The sequence below is a fragment of the Eublepharis macularius genome, chromosome 19 (genome assembly GCF_028583425.1).
Source record: "Eublepharis macularius isolate TG4126 chromosome 19, MPM_Emac_v1.0, whole genome shotgun sequence".
Taxonomy (NCBI): Eukaryota; Metazoa; Chordata; class Lepidosauria; order Squamata; family Eublepharidae; genus Eublepharis; species Eublepharis macularius.
Window position 1 is genome coordinate 7,162,253 of NC_072808.1, and position 19,640 is coordinate 7,181,892.

The window sequence follows — 19,640 nt, forward strand, 5'->3', positions numbered from 1 at the left end:
CAGCAACGCAGTACAAAACATTTCTTTTACCGCTCTGTTTCCTGGTTAAATGTATTCCACTTCCACAGCCTCAGTCCAATGATTACGTGTAGGTAAACTCATTACAGTCCATAGATCATTGCAATGTGTTCCTGTTACTTGTTTCCAGGGCTTTTTTTCTGGGAAAAGAGGTGGTGGAACTCAGTGGTGGAACTCAGGACCGCACAATGACATCACTTTGGGTCAGCTGGAACAAGGGGGGAGTTTTTTAAAGTTTAAATCGCCCTCAGCAAAAATTGTCACATGGTTGGTGGCCCCACCCCCGGATCTCTAGACAGAGGGGAGTTTAGATCACCTTCCGCACCAGTGGAGCAACACGGAGGGCAATCTAAACTCCCCTCTGTCTGGAGATCAGGGGGCGGGGTCACTGGCCATGTGACCGTTTTCAAGAGGTGCCAGAACTCCATTCCACCGCGTTCCAGCAGAAAAAAAGCCCTACTTGTTTCTTATCAGATGGTCTCCACAGGCTGTTGGAAGAGTTCAGAAAGACACCTTCAAGGGCCAATCAAGAGAACAAATCAAGTTGTGAAAGCCGTGCAGCTCAACAAAGTGCCGGTTGGAATTTTGTTTCGTCCTCTTCCTCAAAGAGATGCAGTCAGCATCACTCATTCCATAAAGTCTGTTCATTCTTTCATTCTCATCCAATGTATTAAGAACCAATCTGGTCAATGGACAGAATGACATCTTTATAACCATTAGTATATTATGAATTTTGCACCTAGCACTTTCAGTAAGCATGTATAAAGTACATTACATTGTTATCTGACATCAGTCTTATTGTGGTGCGGTTTCCCTTGGTATTATAGAATTGTATGGCAGTAGTCTTCAACATTTCCACAACTGGGACCCAACATTAACCCCTATGTGGTAGCATGGGACCCACAGAGAATATTACAGGGAGTTGTATAACATCACAATCACAGGACTATGAAAGTGGAGGAACCAGAGTCTCTGATACTGCCTGTGCAAAAAGGAATTCTCTCCACCGTTGTGTGATCTTTCTTCACTGTCTTGCTGCTCCTTCCAGCATGCAGGGGGAAAAGGAGGCATGGTGTACTCTTGTCCTGTACACATGTGCACTAGCAGCAGGTCCTTCCAAAAACGTCCCCAAAGTGCCAGTTTTACAGGGGTTCACAACCAAGTAGATGCAGCGACCCACAGCGAGTTGCCCCTTCTTCATGCAAAGCAGGTGCTCTATTGCTGATCCACACCAGCTCCCCTCACCAAAAAATGGTTAAACACATGGCAACATGTAAAGTGAAATTACTCCCCATTCCTTTCTGTTTTCGAAACCCTTTTGGAAACCACTTACATCCTCAATCAAGTTACAGATGATGCTGTTATCAAAGAAGTCCACAGGTGTCCATGCAATTCCCTATGGGGGGGAGACAAAATTATCAGCCGTTTTAGGGAAGCTTCAGTGTAAAGGCTTACCGCAGTTCACTCTGAAATATGCTTACAGAGCCTGGCCAACAGCCAACAGCCCCACATCAAAGAGGAGAGACTTGACAGGGAGGAAGCAAGCCAAGCCAGCTGCCCCCAGTGAAGCTGCTCGGCCCTGGCTCTACTGGCAGGGAATGCAGAACCAAGTCTGTAAACCACAGGATGGAACCAGGAAGCTGAGACTGGTGGCAGAGAGAGCCATCAGTTCATAGCTGACTTTTGGCGACCTCTACTGGGGTTTTCAAGGCAAGAGTCTGAGGGCCAAGCTACACATGACGAATGACACTTGAACGGCAAGTGGATTGAGTGGAGGGCAAGTGAACAGGGAGAAATACACTTGCTGTTCACGTGTCATTCGTCATGTGTAGCTTGGCCCTAACAGAGGTGGTTTGTCATTGCCTGCCTCTGCCTAGTAACCCTTGGAAGTCTCCCATTCAATTACTAACCGAGGCCGACCCTGCTTAGCTTCCAAGATCTGATGAGATCAGGCCTGGCTCGGCTCAAGCAGAGAGCAGGGACATCCAAAGAAATTGCCCAAGAAACATAGAGCTGGAAGGAACCCCAAGGGTCATCTAGTCCAACCCCATGCACAATGCAGGAAATTCACAGCTCCCCCCCCCCCACATCCCCCAGTGACCCCTACTCTATGTCTAGAGAATGGGAAAAAAACTTCAGGATCATCATTTCAGGAATGTTGTCATGTTAACTCTTTTTTATTAACATACAAGCAGCATCTAATTGGGAACTTGTATTGTTCTGTTTTATGGTGCTGGTTCGGGATGGCGCTCTTTGAAAATGGACAAGGGCATACCCTCTTCTTCCATCTAACCAAGACCAGTTCTCTGAGTAAGAAAGCTTATTCTTTTCGAACTGGCAGGCAATGGCAAACCAGACTTCTGTTAGTCTCTTGCCTTGAAATGTTCAGCGGAGGGGTTGTCGTAATTCAGGACCAAGCTACAAGTGACAAATGACACTTGAATGGCAAGTGTATTTCTCCCTGTTCACTTGCCCTCCACTCAATCCACTTGCCAGGCAAGTGTCTTTCGTCATGTGTAGCTTGGCCCTCAGCTGTGACTTGACAACACTTTACACACACATAATATTACTCAGGGCCAAGCTACAAGTGATGAATGACACTTGAACGGCAAGTGGATTGAGTGGAGCGCAAGTGAACAGGGGGAAATACACTTGCCGTTCAAGTGTCATTCGTCACTTGTAGCTTCGCCCTCAGACAAAGTTTCAGGTCCAGTGGCACCTTAGAGAGTCAAAGGTCTGACCGTAGCTTTGACTCTCGCAAGCTCACACCCTGGAAATCTAGTTGGTCTTTAAGCTACCGCGGGACCCAAAACTTGCTCACCAACATGCTCACCACCTGAAACTATCAGACAAAGTTTGTAACTCTTTTAAAAGACCTGTATATATGTAGAGTGTACAAGAACAAACTACTTGTATATGTTCTATCCTATCTTTAATCTAGTTAAAACCAGGGAAGCATGTTATCCGGTGGACCCTAAAGGCATTTACATGCTCACATTTAAGGTTAGTTATATTACCAAGGAGCAACACAAGGCCTCTATTTACAGCAGTTTTAAATTGTACAAGAGTGCATGGTATTCTCCCTTACAAAGGATAGCACTAGTGAGAAGAATACCCTCAACGCATTTCTGTTATTGCAACTGAATTCCCTTTGGTGGTTACCACTAACCACATATAGGCTGATTCCGCACACGTTGGATAATGCACTTCCAATCCTCTTTAGAGATCATTTGGAACCGAATTTTTCGAGCGTAAAACAAAAAACCCACTTCCAAACAATAGCTAAAGTGCACTGAAAGTGCATTATCCACCATGTGCGGAATCAATTATTGATTAGCCGCACAACTTCCGTGCCTATTTATTGCAAAATTTGCAAATACATTCAATGCACTTTCGAGCCCTTTCAATGCTTCTGCGCAGTATTGCTGGTTAGGGTTCCTACTCCAGTAACAAGGGATAACAAACAACACATTTTGCTTTATCTCCTGTATGAAGAGAGCTCTTGGTGAAAGATTTTATTTTCTGAGAATGAGAAGACACAAAAAGCTTTTGTTTGGGAGAACAGCAATCTTCTAGTCCACATAACTTTCCAACAGTTTTTGAAGACACAAAAAGCTATGTCAAAGTTAACCTAATGGGCTACGAATTCCTCTGTCGTGGTGACCAGACGTTGCAGCCCATTATCTACAAAGAAACCTTAATTCAAATATCAGCTTCCAAAGGAAGCTCGTATCCTGTTTGAATCACTCTGCATGCATATCACTGAACTTATTTTAAGTACCGAATCTGATTTTCTGTGGTGCAGAATCTGGATATATTTTATGATGCAGAATATTTATGAACCACAAGTGGCTCCAGGAAAAAAACGGCTACCTCCCGAATGTACTCTTCCTGTTCTTCTTTCAGGGTCAGCAGGATGAAGATCTGTTGCAGCTTTTCGTTACAGTAATTGATAATGAACTGCTCAAAGCTGTTGTTCTACAATGAAAAGGGAAAGAGAGCAAAATGTGTAAATTACACAGTGCCAGGTAAAAGATTGCTTGCATCTGACTCCTTAAAGTCTTGTGTCACTTAAAGACGAACACACTTATTGATGCAGATGCTTTCGTGGGCTTTTAGTGTGGCATAACTCTCTCTTTCTCTCTCGCTATAACAGACTAGCACTTCTACCCTACCGAAATATAATAAAGAGTCCAGTAGCACCTTTAAGACTAACCAACTTTACTGTAGTATAAGCTTTCAAGAGCCACAGTCGTCTTCGTCAGATGCATGGAGGGTATGAAGAAACTGGCCAGATATAAATCGGTGGTGAGGCGGAGTGCACAATCCAGGCTGGGTGTGACTTTTGCAGCCTATATAGTTCTGGCCAGTTGCTTCATACCCTCCATGCATCTGATGAAGAGAGCTGTGGTTCTCGAAAGCTGACAATGCATATGATGACGAGAGCTATGGTTCTCAAAAGCTTATGCTATTATAAAGTTGGTTAGTCTTAAAGGTGCTACTGGACTCTTTACTATTTTGCTACTACAGACTAACACGGCTAACTCCTCTGGACCTACTGAAATACGCATCCCACTCTCTGTCGATGTATGTCCGGCCTCACTTCCTACTCAGTTTTTTTTCTCAAATCATAAAGCACCAGGAGGCTTTGGCCAAGTCCACGTCTACTGCCTAAGACGCTCACCCGATATTTTCTTTAAGAAAAGAGTTCCAAGGATATCCACCACTCACCTGTAAAATCTCAAAGCCATAAATATCCAGAACACCCATCACTTTCTTGTGCCCAGTTGTGTTCACCTAAAACACCAGAGAACAGTTGATCATTAGATTCTCTGAAAGCCTTCACAATTCCCAGTCCTGCTAGGCACTTATTTATCTATTTTATTTATTTATGTCATTTATACTCCGCTTTTCTCACTGAGACTCAAGGCGGATTACACAGTGTGAGATTAGTACAGTTAATATCAGGAAGATTTCCATAAACAATGCCATAGGGTAAATAGATACAAGTCCACAAAGTACTTCTTCACGCAATAGGTTACTGATTTATGGACTTCTCACTAGCCCAACTGATGTTCACTAGCCTGGAAAGCTTAAATGGAGATGATAGATCTGCCTAATATTTAGTAGATAGAACAGCTAAATGGAACCTTAGACAGAAGACGTGTGCCATAAGAGAAGGAAACTTTAAGTCATCTATCATTCACAAAACAGAACTGAAGAACACAGAAATATCCTGGTGAGAATACACTCCTGGATATTGCAATAGAAAGACACAACCTAACTCCCCCCAGAGTATCTAGAATTTTTTTTTTGTAGGACGGCAGCATATGGAGGAAGAGAGAGCTACAGAACATTTATATTCATGTTGCTGTATTGCACTTACTTTGATGCTCTCGTTGATCCTGTTAACAAGCCAGTTAAACAGCCGGTTATAGATGTTCTTTGCAAGGGCATCCCGCACATAATAGCCCTAAGAAACAAAAAGAAGTTACTAGTGGGTGAAATCCAGCGCTACCCACTGCCTCAAGAATGGTCTAGCTAGTCCCAGAGCTAGCATACAGAGTATTCTATGAACTCTCCTATATGGCACCTATGCAACCAGTTTTTGTATAATCACTCCTCCCCATGAACCCATTGCAGCTGTACGTTGGTAAGAATGATCTGCGTTGTTTCCGAATTCTTTAAGGGAGACCTATATCAGAAATCTACATTCCCTACATTTCACTGATGAGTCAAACAAGAAGTCTTGGATTTCATTATCAACTAAGCAAGGTATGTAGTTAACCCTTTGGTTCCTCCTACCAGGGTGGTTTTATCCACGCTGAAGTCCCATCTCTTTGTCCCATCACTAGCATAGACCATTCATTCCCAGCACCTTATTTTATACATCATCTTTTTTGGACAAATAAGATTCAAAAAGCAACCTACATTTTTCTCATAAAGCCATTAAAACTTATTAAAACACCTATAATAAAACTAAACATATTCAGACTCCAGCAGAGAAAATAGATGCAGACACGTACTGCCAGTTTTGCTTACTACCTCAAAGGTTCCAAACAGGACATTAATTAGCCTCCTGATGGTCAGGGGTGGACATGCCAGACTGGCTGCCCTGATTCAATAAACTAGCTCTGCTGATATACATGCAGAAAATATACAGGGTAAAAAATTTGTAGGACTGTTTTGCATATGCCTTTGAACATCAGAATCATAGAATCATAGGTTTGGAAGGGACTTCTAGGGTCATCTAGTCCAACCCTTGCACAATGTAGGAAATTCACATCTACTCCCCCCCCCACTTCCCCAGTGACTTCTGCTCCATGCCCAGAAGATGGCAAAACACCTCCAAGATCCCTAGGCAAACTGGCTTATGGAAAAATTGCCATCTGACCCCAAGGTGGTGATCAGCATTACCCTGGGCATGTAAGAAGGGGCCACAAGAACTAAGCAGTGATGTAACCAACTCTGCCCTCCCCCTCATGATCTGCCCAGGTTCACAGTATCTGCATTGCTGTCAGATGGCCATCTAGCCTCTGCTTAAAAACCTCCAAAGAAAGAGAGCCCACCACCTCCCGAGGAAACCTGTTCCACTGAGAGACCGCTTCAACTGTCAGGAAGTTCTTCCTAATGTTTAGCCAAAACCTCTTTTGATTTAATTTCAAGGCATTGGTTCTGGTCCAAGCTTCTGGAGCAGTGGAAAACAACTCTATGCCATCCTCTATATGGCAGCTCTTCAACATAACTGCTTGTTTGTACTATTGGGATAAACATTAGCTGCAAGCTAATTTCATACCAAAACACTTTATTGTATTTCTCCCACTGTTGGTGTGCACAGGTGAAAAACAGAAAGGTGATTCTATATCTGCATATATGCTTTGGAATTAATTTGGATCTGAGTATTTGAACTGTTTGATGGTCATGCAGGAAAGCGGGTCTTATTTTAACCTTTCCTGTGTGACTTCGGACCCAAAGGAGGAACTGGCTGCAAACATAGGGCCAAACTTCAAGTGACGAATGACACAGGTTGGACACTTGTCAGCTGCCGTCAAGTTTTGATGGGAAATGTAGGCAGCTTGGCGGAATGTTGGACAAGTGACAGTTGAAAAGTCCATTGGACAGCAGTCGGAGAGCCAAGCTGCAAGACCAGGACGCCTACATTTCCCATCAAAACTTGAGGGAAGCTGACAAGTGTCCAACCTGTGTCATTCGTCTCTTGTAGCTTGGCCCATAGTCATGTTACAAATTCCTTTAGAGAGAGTCAAGGAAAAAATGAGCACATGTGGTGTCCTATCAAGGCTCAGTTCGTTACAAGCCTGCTACCCATTTTGAGTAGTTTTACAATGGCCTGTCATATATATCTTTGCATTTATGTATTTCAGTGTGATATATATGTTTATGTGTATGTTGTGACTTTTACAGGCATATAAAAGAAGAATTTTATAAGTCTTTTACCCTGTGTTTGCTTTTGGAACGTGGACTTTATTGCGCTGTAAAAAAAAGTCTTTTAGCATTATCGTAACATGTTAGCATGATTCAAGTTGCAGCATATATTATTGCCATGCTGTGATTCATTGTATATTTACTTGATATGTCTTTGTAGACTGCCATAACAAAGAACAGAAAATGTGATTCCTGAGCCTTAAATTATTATAGCACTTTAGGAGCTTTGCTCCTTTATCTTTTTTTTCTCGTTTTCTCTTTTTCTGGTTGCAGCATTTAACAGCTCACCTTTTATAATGAAGAAAAATGAGTTCGCATCATTGCTTAAAGTTTGCAGAGGGGTGCTGAAAATCAGTCCCTATATGACACAACGTGTGCATATCACTGGCTAAACCATGGGCTGATGTGACTGGGTTTTTGAGAGTTTATTGAACATTGACCTGACCAGGGCTCATTTTGAGGGGGAACGCACAGGAACGCGGTTCCGGCAGTTGCCAAAAGAGGCCACATGTCAGGTGGCCCCGCCCACCTGACTCTCGGCCATTTGGGGCCCGTTTCAGCCGGGATTGGGGTTGAAACGGCCCGGATCAGGCCTCTGATGGGTGGTGAACCACTCAGCAGCGTCCGAATTCTGACCATTTTGGGCCCTTTTCAGCCATTTTCAGCCCCTTTTTGCCATTTTGGACCCAATTTCGGCCCTGAATGGCCAGGATTGGGTCCAAAACAGCCAGGATAGGTGATGTCAGGGGCGTGACATATGCAAAACAGTTATGCTAATGACAAACTTCTGGTGATGTCAAGGGGCATGGCATATGCTAAAGAGTTATGCTAATGAGTTATGCTAATGCATTCTTCCAGCTCTTTTTCTACGAAAGGACCCCTGGACCTGACTGTAAGAATAGGCCTGAGTGTCTGCGAAAGAAGCCTGTAGGCAGGCATAAAACAGCTGAGATTCTTTCCAAACTGAAATAAAAGCAACATACCCAAACCAGCATTCACATCTCTACTCCATACTTACTTGAGACACGCTCAAAGTTGTCACCACCTTCTCCTGATGGGTTTCCACAGTACGAGAACACAACGCTTGTTCTAGTATGGTGTCATCCAACTTGATTAGCTGACTGATCTCCCGTAGCACTGCAAAAATAAAATCAAGAGCAGGGAGGATAATAGATTTCTTGTTAGTCTTCAACACTTTCTTGTTAGTCTTCGACACTGATGACACATTACCACCAGCACGCCTAACAAAGAAATCCATGGAACAGATACAAGGTTTCACAAGGTCCTTTGCAATCTACTGAGCATTGCTCCAGAGTAAACCACAGTGATAGTGCCTGGGAGATTGAAGACTAGAGATTTGGGGTATTATTTAGACACTAAATTCAAGGAAGTCAGGGGGCCCATTCAGACAATGCTATTTGCACAGCCACCCTGCATTGAAGAGATTACCTTTCTGAAAGAAGTTTGTATTGGAATAGAAAGCATACTGCATCCAGCTACTGTCGCCCAAACACACCTACGCTTCTGCCATTAAAATTCCATAGTAGTAAAAGCACTGAGGAAAAATAGCGCTCAGAATTATTGTACTCCTAGTAAACTTGTTTAAAAGTAGTTTTAAAAAATGCATCAGTAGGAATCCAGGGCTGTTTTCACACAGCCACGCACCCGCAAGATTGTGCGAAACTCACGGCATAAAAGTGTCTTCCTAGCGCGATTTCCCAGCATGATTCCCTTTAATGGCCCTTTTCCTGACGTCATCGGGCCATTCAAGGGGAATCGTGCTAGGTGATCGTGCTAGGAAGACACTTCACGCCCATGAGTTTGTGCGATCTCCCGGGGCACGTGTGAAAACAGCCCAGTACAACTTGAGACTGCAGAATGGGGTGAGAAGGAGAAGGTTTTAACTCTTTCCTTTTGCTCCGTCCTGACCCAAAATAGAACTGCAGAGCTGCTATTGGCCCCACTGGAGGAAAAAAAAATGTACTGGCAACATAGAAGTTTCAAGTTGGACAACAGTGTGTGTGTGTGGGGGGGGGAAGTTAGCCTCCCTTCCCTCCGTATGGGAGTCCTGAGCTCAAGTGGGGTCCCATGCAGCAGTTATTTAGAATGAGAAAGAGTGCCAGCTGTGAGTCTCCCAGCAGCACGTCTAGTTAGTCCCGAAACTATTTTGCAACCAAGTTTGGGTTGAGTTCCCCAACCCAGCCCTGGATATGGGCTTCTCCTGCTGACCTTGCTCATTCTGGATCCCACAAGATTCTGCCCCGCTGGCTTGAAATTGCTCGCTCAGCTGCACGTTGCCCAGTTTGAGGACGACAGCCGTCACTTCTAGCACTGCAGACACCTCTGCAGAGGAGAAGCCAATGGCTTTCATGGCATCCTTTGTGAGAAAGGAAGAGCGTTAGACATAAGAAAACCTGGTTCTCCCTGACTTGCAGAAGAATACAGAGACGAGAGGCAAAAATGCAGAGATGCTTTTAGGACAAAAATTGGGTATGCAGAGAATCCAGTTGGCTAGGGATAACTTTTAGTCTATGTAGACACTAGAGATCGGCATGAACCAGGAAAATGGTGGTTTGTTGCAGTTCGTGGTTCGTCACATTTCACGAATCATGAACCGGTATGAAATCACCCGGTTTACGAACTGGTTCATTTGGTTCGTGAATACGTCATTTTCGGGGCAGCAGAAGGTCTGTGGAAAGCCCATCCCTCCCCCCTCGGTACCTAAGAAACTGATTGATCAGCTCCAGGCTGTCTGTAGTGACAAACTGAAAAACAAATCAAATGAGCCAGCCTAAAAATCGTCACGGTTTGTCAGAAATGCCCTCCAACAAACCACTGGTTTGCAAACCAAAAAAAGGCCCAGTGCGTGAAAAACTTTGGTTCATATTTCGGTTCGTGCCCACCTCTAGTAGACACTGTTTTGCTGTTGGGCCAGGCTTGGGACATACAACGGTATGCTTTTGTGGTGTCATACTTCACTCAATATGGTGTCCAATAGGGCAGAAAGTTTTTCTTTTTTACCATTTCAACTGGATTATAAAATAAGGTGTTTTCCGCATGCCTACTTACATTGGGTTTTCTGAGTATTCGATGCTCAAAGATCAGAACCACTTCGGGCCTCTGTAATTTCACACTTGAGGGGATCAAAGTGAAGTGGTGTCTGCTTATTTTTTCTGCACCAGAAAAATGCCCCATTTCTGCTGAGGACTTTCTGTTTTGTCAGTTGATCAGCTGAGGACAAGTACATTTCCTCAGCTGATTGACTGAGGAAACTTGCAAGGATTTTTTTAATGCACCAAAGTTGCAATGTTGCAACATTGTGATTTATTTTTTTATTTTTTTAGGATTTACTTCTTACTGCTGAGGCTAGCATGCACACACAACATACTTTTTAGTCCGTTCTTAAAATTTCTGTTCGTCATATTGCAGCTGATTGACTGAGAAAACTTGCAAAGTTTGTTTTTTTTAATATCCCACCGTTGCAATGTTAGATCCACTGATATGGCCCAATGGCTTAATATTGGTGAACTATGACAGAGAATAATGGACAAAGGAGAAGAGAGAGGACTTTGGCATCTTTGCCTTTATTCTTTGTATATATGGACACATTTCAGTAAACAAATGTTTTTAAACATGCCACTCTTGAACCCAATCTTTTTAATGTTGAGATAAACACTCAAGCAGGAATTATGGTCCCGTTTCTGGCAGTAAGAATTAAGCAAGAACAGTCCAGATAATTGAATCTCCAATATTAAAGAAGGCTCACTTGGTTGTTGTGGGTTTTCCGGGCTGTATTGCCGTGGTCTTGGCATTGTAGTTCCTGACGTTTCGCCAGCAGCTGTGGCTGGCATCTTCAGAGGTGTAGCACCAAAAGATAGAGATCTCTCAGTGTCTTTTGTGTCTCACTGAGAGATCTCTGTCTTTTGGTGCTACACCTCTGAAGATGCCAGCCACAGCTGCTGGCGAAACGTCAGGAACTACAATGCCAAGACCACGGCAATACAGCCCGGAAAACCCACAACAACCATCGTTCTCCGGCCGTGAAAGCCTTCGACAATACAAGGCTCACTTCTCCTGGCAACTCCTCAGAAGGGTTATATGTGACAACAAACCACTACAACTCATCCCTGCCCCACCACCTCAAATACAATTAGTACCTGAACAGCTCTGAAGTTGGCTGCATCATCTCTTCCTTGCAGGCTCGAGGCCTCCTTCTTGAGGTAACCATAAAAGCTGCAATCTCGCTGTAGCTTCAGCTGTTCTGTTTGAAAAGAGACACAACTGACAGGACTTCCTTCTTTTTCTCACAGGACTTCCTTTACATCAAGGGTGCCCGTTTTCTTACCTTTTCCCCTACTCAGGTCCTGAACTCTGTTACTCAAAATTAAGCTGTGGATGTGGCATACACGGTTTTGGGATCAGTATGTCTTAGGGCCAAGCTACAAGTGACGAATGACCCCCACGTTCAGCATCTTGTGTAATCAAACCCCAAGTCAGACCATTCCAGACAGGGAACTGCAGCTATTCGTAAAGTCTGAGGGCCAAGCTACAAGTGACGAATGACACTTGAACGGCAAGTGTATTTCTCCCTGTTCACTTGCCCTCCACTCAATCCACTTGCCCTGAGAGCCAAGCTACAAGTGACGAATGACACTTGAACGGCAAGTGTATTTCTCCCTGTTCACTTGCCCTCCACTCAATCCACTTGCCCTGAGAGCCAAGCTACAAGTGACGAATGACACTTGAACAGCAAGTGTATTTCTCCCTGTTCACTTGCCCTCCACTCAATCCACTTGCCCTGAGAGCCAAGCTACAAGTGACGAATGACACTTGAACAGCAAGTGTATTTCTCCCTGTTCACTTGCCCTCCACTCAATCCACTTGCCGTTCAAGTGTCATTCGTCACTTGTAGCTTGGCCCTTAGCGAGATTTACTTTTAATTTGAACCAGACGACATCAACTAAAGCCCTCTCTAATTTCATGAAAATTTGGTCGCCAATTTTAACTTATCTTTCTGAACAGAAGAAGATTCCAAAGGAATTATATCTTAGTTATGTTTAGTATATGTTGTTACGCACCATATAGATAATTGATACATTCTCAATTTATATTCATTGTTCTTATGTTTCTAATTTTAAAAAGATCTGTATAAATCTATTGGTGTTTTAAGTAGTACTGATATATTTTAATGTATTGTTGTTTCTTTTATGCTCTGTATTTATTTTTTATTTATTTTTTAAAAAGCTGAGATTCCATTCCTTGTCCCCGACCTGGTCTCACCTCTTTGCCACAGCACACAGCACTCCCCCAGTGCACGTTTGTAGGCAGCAGGTAAGGATTTTCTTTTTCCAATTAAAATTAGAAATAATGTTAATGGTCTATACCCTACTGCTTCACTCATCCAGATTTGAAGCTTCCCTCCAGTCTGAGGTGACTTCCTTCAATTTAAGTAGCTCTTTTGCCAGAGAAAGAGCCATTTCTGTTGAAGGGAGGCCTCTCAGTCTGGAGTACGGTTGCCAAACACTAGGTGAGCCTGGAGATTTCCCAGAATTATAACTTATTTTCAGACTACAGAATCTAGTTTCCCTGGACAAAGTGGCTGCTTTGGAAGGTGGAATCTATGGCACTACACCCCACTGAGGTCCCCTCCTCAAGCTCTAACCTCAAATCTCCAGGAATTTTCCAACCAGTAGCTGACTATAGGTTGGATGAAGGCTTCAGATTTGGCTAACTGGAGTGGTAGAAGATCAAGATGGGTGTTAGTCTGTCTGTAGCAGTAGAAAAGTGCAAGAGTCCAGTAGCTCCTATGAGACTAACAAAATTAGTGGTAGGGTATGAGCTTTTGTGAGCCACAGCTCACTTCTTCAGATAGAAGTGGTAGAGGTTCTTCAGAGTGATAGAATATAGGTTTCTTTGCTGAAATTAAGATTTTTAAAAAAAAACAATAGCAAATATGGTTTAATGTGACCTTGTTGTGCTACTTTTTAATTGTTTAATTGTATTATTTATTAAGTATACATTTATTGTTTATCATCAGATTCCTAAGACAATGGTGGGGGGGGGGTGGAAAAGCATAAAATTAAAAGGAGTAAATTTATCTAAATCCTTTATCAAGCAGCCCTCTGTGAACTCCCAACTAGAGATGGGCATGAACCAAAATACGAACCAAAATTCAGCACGAACCGGGCTGGTTCATGATTCATGAACCGGCGGTTCGTCAGAGCCCATTTCTGACAAACCACCATGAACTTTAAGCTGGTTCATTTGGTTCGTTTTTTGGTTCGTCACTGCAGACAGCCTGGCACCAATCAATCAGTTTCCTAGGCAACAGGGGATGCACTTCCTGCAGGCCTTCTGCTGACCTGGAAATGATGATTTGATGACCTGGGTGTGATGTTTTTATGAACTAAATGAACTGGTTCATGAAGCAGGGCAGGTTCGTGAAAGTTCATGGTTCGTGAAATGCAACGAACCACGAACCGCTCAATTCATTTCCCCCCCCCCCCGGTTCGTGCCCATCTCTACTCCCAGCCCATTCCAACTAGGTTATCCACACTCTCTCCAACTGTCTTAACTATTCACACATATTTGAAAATATGGGATCATCTGATAATGGAAAAAATTTCAGATGGTCTTCTCCGATCTGAAATTTACTCTAAAACAACTGGGTTCATTGAGAAATGGCTCCAATTTCCTGAGCTCATTACAAAAGAGGATATCCTACCCCAAAACCCAGCCTATCTGAAACTCTTATATCCATAAAATTTAGCTATCTTAACAGAATATCTAAGGTTACTCTCTGTTGTGTGCAACGTTCAGCCATGGAGTACATACTGACATCATTAGCAGGATATCTTTCTCTTTGGCAGCTTGTTGTGTTAACTTAAACTTAATATGTTTAATCAGCTCCAATAAAATATGACCTGATATCTGTAATTTACTCCCAGTTATATTGTAACTCATATGAAACGTCAATACGATGTGTTGTAAATCTTGGAATCAGAAATAAAATTTGGGGGGGGGGACTATTTACACCCTATTAGGCTGGCAAGGTTTACATTCTCCCCAAATGAGTTTTTCAAGCTCCACAAAAACTCCCCATGTCCTTCTACTTTCCCTTCATTTCCCCTCCCTTCTACCATGGGGCATCAGATCCAATCATGTTCGAACTGCAGAAATCCTATGTGTGAACATACTGAGTAGCTGATCAGAGCCTCCAGACAGGAGCTGGTAGAAGATATGGAAGTTCCTCTCGCCCTTGACATGATGCACCACCCGAGATTTCTCCAACAGGTCTGATCATCAACATGAAAATAAAGAAAAAAGGAACCCGGATTGATAAGGCTTAAGGCAACATTGTCCTTTTAGTAGTGACTTCTCCTCCACCAAGCCACCTTTGACCCTCTCCTTCTCAGACAGTCCTTCCTCCAACTCCATCACTAATGTAGAGTTGCCAAGAGTGCTTTTCAAAATCCTGACATTTCCAGTGAGCCTGAGCAGAGCACCTTTTCCCTCGTGACGAGAGCAGGCTCTTGTTTTCAGACCTGGAACTAAACAACTCTCAGCAAGAGTCATGCAACCCATCTTCAATTACTGTCCACCTGGAGGCAAGGTAATAATAATCCTAACAAATGTCTAACTATGGCTGATTCCGCACATGTTGGATAATCCTCTTTATAGATCATTTGGAATGGGTTTTTTCATGTGCGGAACAAAAAAATCCACCTCAAACAATTGATAAAGTGCATTGAAAGTGCATTATCCAACGTGTGCGGAATCAGCCTATATGTTTCTTTATACTAGGGATTTGAGTGCAATTGATTCATCAGCAATTTTAACAATGGATAAACAAATACACAAATCTATTCAGCCCTCAAGCAAAATCCCTTTCCCTCATAAGGGGAGTGAGACTATGTATTCCTCTTTTTTAAAAAAACTGAAATTAAGACATCCTGTGGTCAGAAGGCAGAAGGAGATGTCACTGTTTGAAGGGCAAAAGCTTAAAAGGGTCTTAAGTCTTTCCCATTCTCCTTTGCAGTCCTCTTTCCAACCTAGCATTTAAAGGTGAAGGATTCCTGTCCCATTTGCACATAATAATAATAATAATAATAATAACAACAACAACAACAACAACAACAACTGCACGAATATACCACTCTTCTAGACAGATTGGTGCCTCACTCATAGCGGTGAACAAGTTAGTGTTATATTATCCCCACAATGCAGCTGGGGAGCTGAGAGGAGCGGCTTACCCAAGGCCACCTACTGAGCTCATGGCAGGAGTGGGATTTGAACCAGTAGAGTGCTGATTCGCAGCCGAACTACTTAACCACTGTGCTACAGCAGCTCTCTACAGCACCACTGTGCTACATCTAACTCACCTCCCCCCGTGTTTTTTTTTGCAAGTGGTCAGGAAGATTAAAATGTTAAATTCTGTTAAATTTTACTCAAGAGGAGGGGATGATGAGTGAGGCTGGTAATTCATACTCACAATTGCTAATGACACCACCCAAAGGATCACCCTTGAAGTCAAACTCAATATCCATGTATTTGCCCTAGAGACGAAAGAGAGAAAGCCATGGAACTAGAGCAGTGGTACTCACTCCACAACTCACAGAGAGTCACGTTCATAATTAGCATCAACCAAAAGAGCCACATTTACTTCCATCCTTGGCTTGAGGCCTGCACCTCAAGGAGGCTCACGTTGTACCTTTCTTTCTGGCAACGGCTGTTTCAAGGTGAAAATACCTGTCAACTACAAGCTCCACCATGCAAGGACCTTTAAACATGGGGCAGGTAGATACCATATGGTGCTCTGAAGAGCACTGGTAGTGTGTCAAAGAGCCACATGTGGCTCCTGAATCTCTGAGTGGGTATCACTGAGCTAGAATAAAACTTTTGTGTGCTTTTCTGAGGTTCTCTGCATTAGCATGTGGGGGACTATGGAGGAGGGAAACTCAAGGCTTCATATTCCAATCCTAGTCTTCTAGTAGATGTTTCCTTACAGATCAAACTTGTTATGGGCAAGAGGATATCATTGGGCCCTCAAAGACGTGTGGGAGGGACGGGACACCGAGCCCGTGAAAATGTACACAATACTTTCCTTTAGCAATGCATAACCATAGCCAGGCTCAAATACATTTGAGATTACGGGAAGGGATTTCCAGGTCAAAGGGTGTAACTTCCATACAGCACTTCTCATGTCACAGTTTTTATCACATCTGCACCTGGAGAATGTATTAGTTATTCCTGCTGCTACTATGCATGGGGCAATAAAGACTGACAGAAATGATAATGGCAGAGATTAATGAAGGACCCTTGACCTCTTGGATGCCTCGATTTTTTTAAAAAAAAAAGTTGTAAAACCAGGGCTTTTTTTCAGCTGGAACGCAGTGGAACGGAGTTCCGGAACCTCTTAAAAATGGTCACATGGCTGGTGGCCCCGCCCCCTGATCTCCAGACAGAGGGGAGTTTAGATTGTCCTCTGCGCCACTCAGCGGCGTGGAGGGCAATCTAAACCCCCCTCTGTCTGGAGATCAGGGGGTGGGGCCACCAGCCATGTGACCATTTTCTCCGAGGACAACCCACTGAGTTCCACCACCTCTTTTCCCAGAAAAAAAGCCCTGTGTAAAACAATTAAGAGCATTCCAGCAAAAGCCCAGTTTTATCCACAGCTGAAGACCCTCTTAATTATGTTACAGTTTTATTACTGAGAGGTCTGCCTCAGGGCCAAGCTACACATGACGAATGACACTTGAACCGGCAAGTGGATTGAGTGGAGGGCAAGTGAACAGGGAGAAATACACTTGCTGTTCAAGTGTCATTCGTCATGTGTAGCTTGGCCCTCAGTGACCTCTCTTACGCCAAGAATCTGTTACACGTTCGCTTTCTTGAAGGTCCCAAGGTAGAATCTTCATTGATGCATTCCATCCTGACGGGTTGGGGAAGGAAATCCTACATTCAGGACTGTGTGTTTTCTATAATGTGCTCTTATATATGCAAGCCTGGGATTTGATATTGGGCGTTGGATTAAGTATCTGGGGAGTCGTAGCTTTTTCACTTGCTATAGCCCTTAAGGCTATGAAAATATAAATACCCTATGTAAGTATAAATGAAATCTTAGAAGATGGGGAGGCAAGATATCCAGGTAAGTAAGGCTTCGGTGCCCTGTGTGGCACTTTACTCCTCACCAAAAAGAGCAGAAGCACATGACATGATGCAAAATAACCACATATTTGTATTTTCAGTATCCTTGTTTTCTCATGGCTTTGCAACAGCAGGCGTATGCCCTTCAAGAGATCCAGCCAACTATCTCACAAAGCATTCATTCCCACCATCTCTGTGTTGATACTTACAAATCTTGAGGAGTTGTCATTCCGGATGGTTTTCGCATTCCCAAAGGCTGGAGAGGAAAAGAAAAGAAGAGCCAAAACACACGTTAAGAAAAACCCAGGTTCAGCACGTGTTCTCTTACCTCAAGGTTTGCCGGGATCTGTAGGAGTCCTGGAAGCTTAAAGTAGGCGTCCTGGAAGCTTAAAGATCTGTAGGGGTCCTGGAAGCTTAAAGTCCTGGAAGCTTAAAGGATCTCTAAGCGTCCTGGAAGCTTAAAGGCGTCCTGGAAGCTTAAAGCTTAAAATACAGGCGCCTGTATTTCCCTTTCCCTTTTTGCTGCTCTGTAAATGCTAAACTTTAAGCTTCCAGGACGCCTACAGATCCCAGCAAACCTTGAGGTAAGAGAACACGTGCTGAACCGGGGTATTTCTTAACGTGTGTTTTGGCTCGAAGACGATTGCTTAATAGTGATTTATTTCTCCCAGAATGCTTTCTGTGGCACAGCATCAGAAGTTTTCTGGACCAGATAGAAGAAGCAACATATAGAAACAAATGGGGGCTAGAGAAATATAGCAAATGACCCCAACCTTGTTGAGACCTGACCTGGATAGCCCATGTGAGCCTGATCTCATCAGATCTCAAAAGCTAAGCCAGTCAGTCATTTATTATTACAGCAAAAGCCAGTAAAACAAATACTCTGGTTTCTCTTCAGAAGCTAAGCAGGGTCGGCCTTGGTTAGTAATTGGATGGGAGACCTCCAACGAAGACCAGGGCAGTAAAGGCAGGCAATGGCAAACCACCTCTGTTAGTCTCTCGCCAGGAAAACCCCACCAGGGGTAGCCATAAATCAGCTATGACTTGAAGGCACTCTCTACCACCAGGTACGATCTTACTGGATAGTTCCACATCAGTTAATTTGTCGTTTCAATTGGCTTATGTTTTGTTTTCACATTCCTGCAATCCATTGTATTGTGTATTGAACGTCTCAGCCGTTAATTGCATCGACCTACCCTGAGTAATCAGCCACATGTCTCAGGGCCAAGCTACAAGTGACGAACGACACTTGAACGGCAAGTGTATTTCTCCCTGTTCACTTGCCCTCCACTCAATCCACTTGCCGTTCAAGTGTCATTCGTCACTTGTTAGCTTGGCCCTCAGTGAGAAAGGCAGCCTATAAATAGTGTAAATAATATATATATATTATAATGAATACTGGGCACCACCACAAGATGCCATGGGGGGCAACTTGCAAAAAATTGGGCAATCCAAACTGAGCATGATGCAATCAGCTTTTTTTTTTTTAATGGAGGCTCCCTGGGGACCTCAAAGTGATGCTTTTTAGGGTCTTCTAAAGCATCTCCTGTTCCTGTGTGATGGAGGAAAGCCAAGACTGCTCTTCACTTTGGGGATTAAGTGTTCTGAGAAAGAAGCAAGTGGCCATTAGGAAACACATCAGTAGGCACTATGGCAGGCACTGGGGAACACTGAAGTACAAGGCTGTGCTATCATTTTCAAGGCCTGGCTGGGCTTGAAAGCAGTAGCACGACAGGGCATCTGCCTGTATGTATTTATGTCTGACTGTTCACATGTAAAGCAGGAGGTGGAAAACAGCCTTGTAACAGAAGCTTTGAGGGAAAATAGGTGGATCCCTCATCTATACATATAAAAGGGAAGCCGTGTTCCAGATGACTCACCTCTTTTCCCAGAGTACAGGCATAGTGATACGCCCCTAGAGGGGAAAGAGGTGAGACATCGGCAAGAGGGCTTGTCGAGGAAGCCGCTGCACCTCCCACCTCCCCTCCATGGCGGAGAGGCCCGGCATGTCAGTGCCACCCTCCCAAGCCCCT

At 43.6% G+C, this 19,640-nt stretch overlaps 1 protein-coding gene across 5 annotated transcripts in view; it reads right to left on the reverse strand.

The window, feature by feature from the left end:
- Window positions 1–19,640, reverse strand: part of LOC129346175 (unconventional myosin-Ia-like) — a 62,294-nt gene that overhangs the window by 25,969 nt on the left and 16,685 nt on the right. For all 5 annotated transcript variants that reach the window (XM_055003478.1, XM_055003481.1, XM_055003480.1 and 2 more), the window contains exons 6-15: window positions 17,817–17,863; window positions 15,953–16,016; window positions 14,658–14,756; window positions 11,619–11,722; window positions 9,691–9,838; window positions 8,480–8,598; window positions 5,405–5,491; window positions 4,750–4,815; window positions 3,892–3,996; window positions 1,352–1,414 (exon numbers count right to left, since the gene is read on the reverse strand). In XM_055003478.1, coding sequence (XP_054859453.1) covers window positions 1,352–1,414; window positions 3,892–3,996; window positions 4,750–4,815; window positions 5,405–5,491; window positions 8,480–8,598; window positions 9,691–9,838; window positions 11,619–11,722; window positions 14,658–14,756; window positions 15,953–16,016; window positions 17,817–17,863 — 902 coding nt within the window. The remainder of the gene's footprint in view (window positions 1–1,351; window positions 1,415–3,891; window positions 3,997–4,749; window positions 4,816–5,404; window positions 5,492–8,479; window positions 8,599–9,690; window positions 9,839–11,618; window positions 11,723–14,657; window positions 14,757–15,952; window positions 16,017–17,816; window positions 17,864–19,640) is intronic.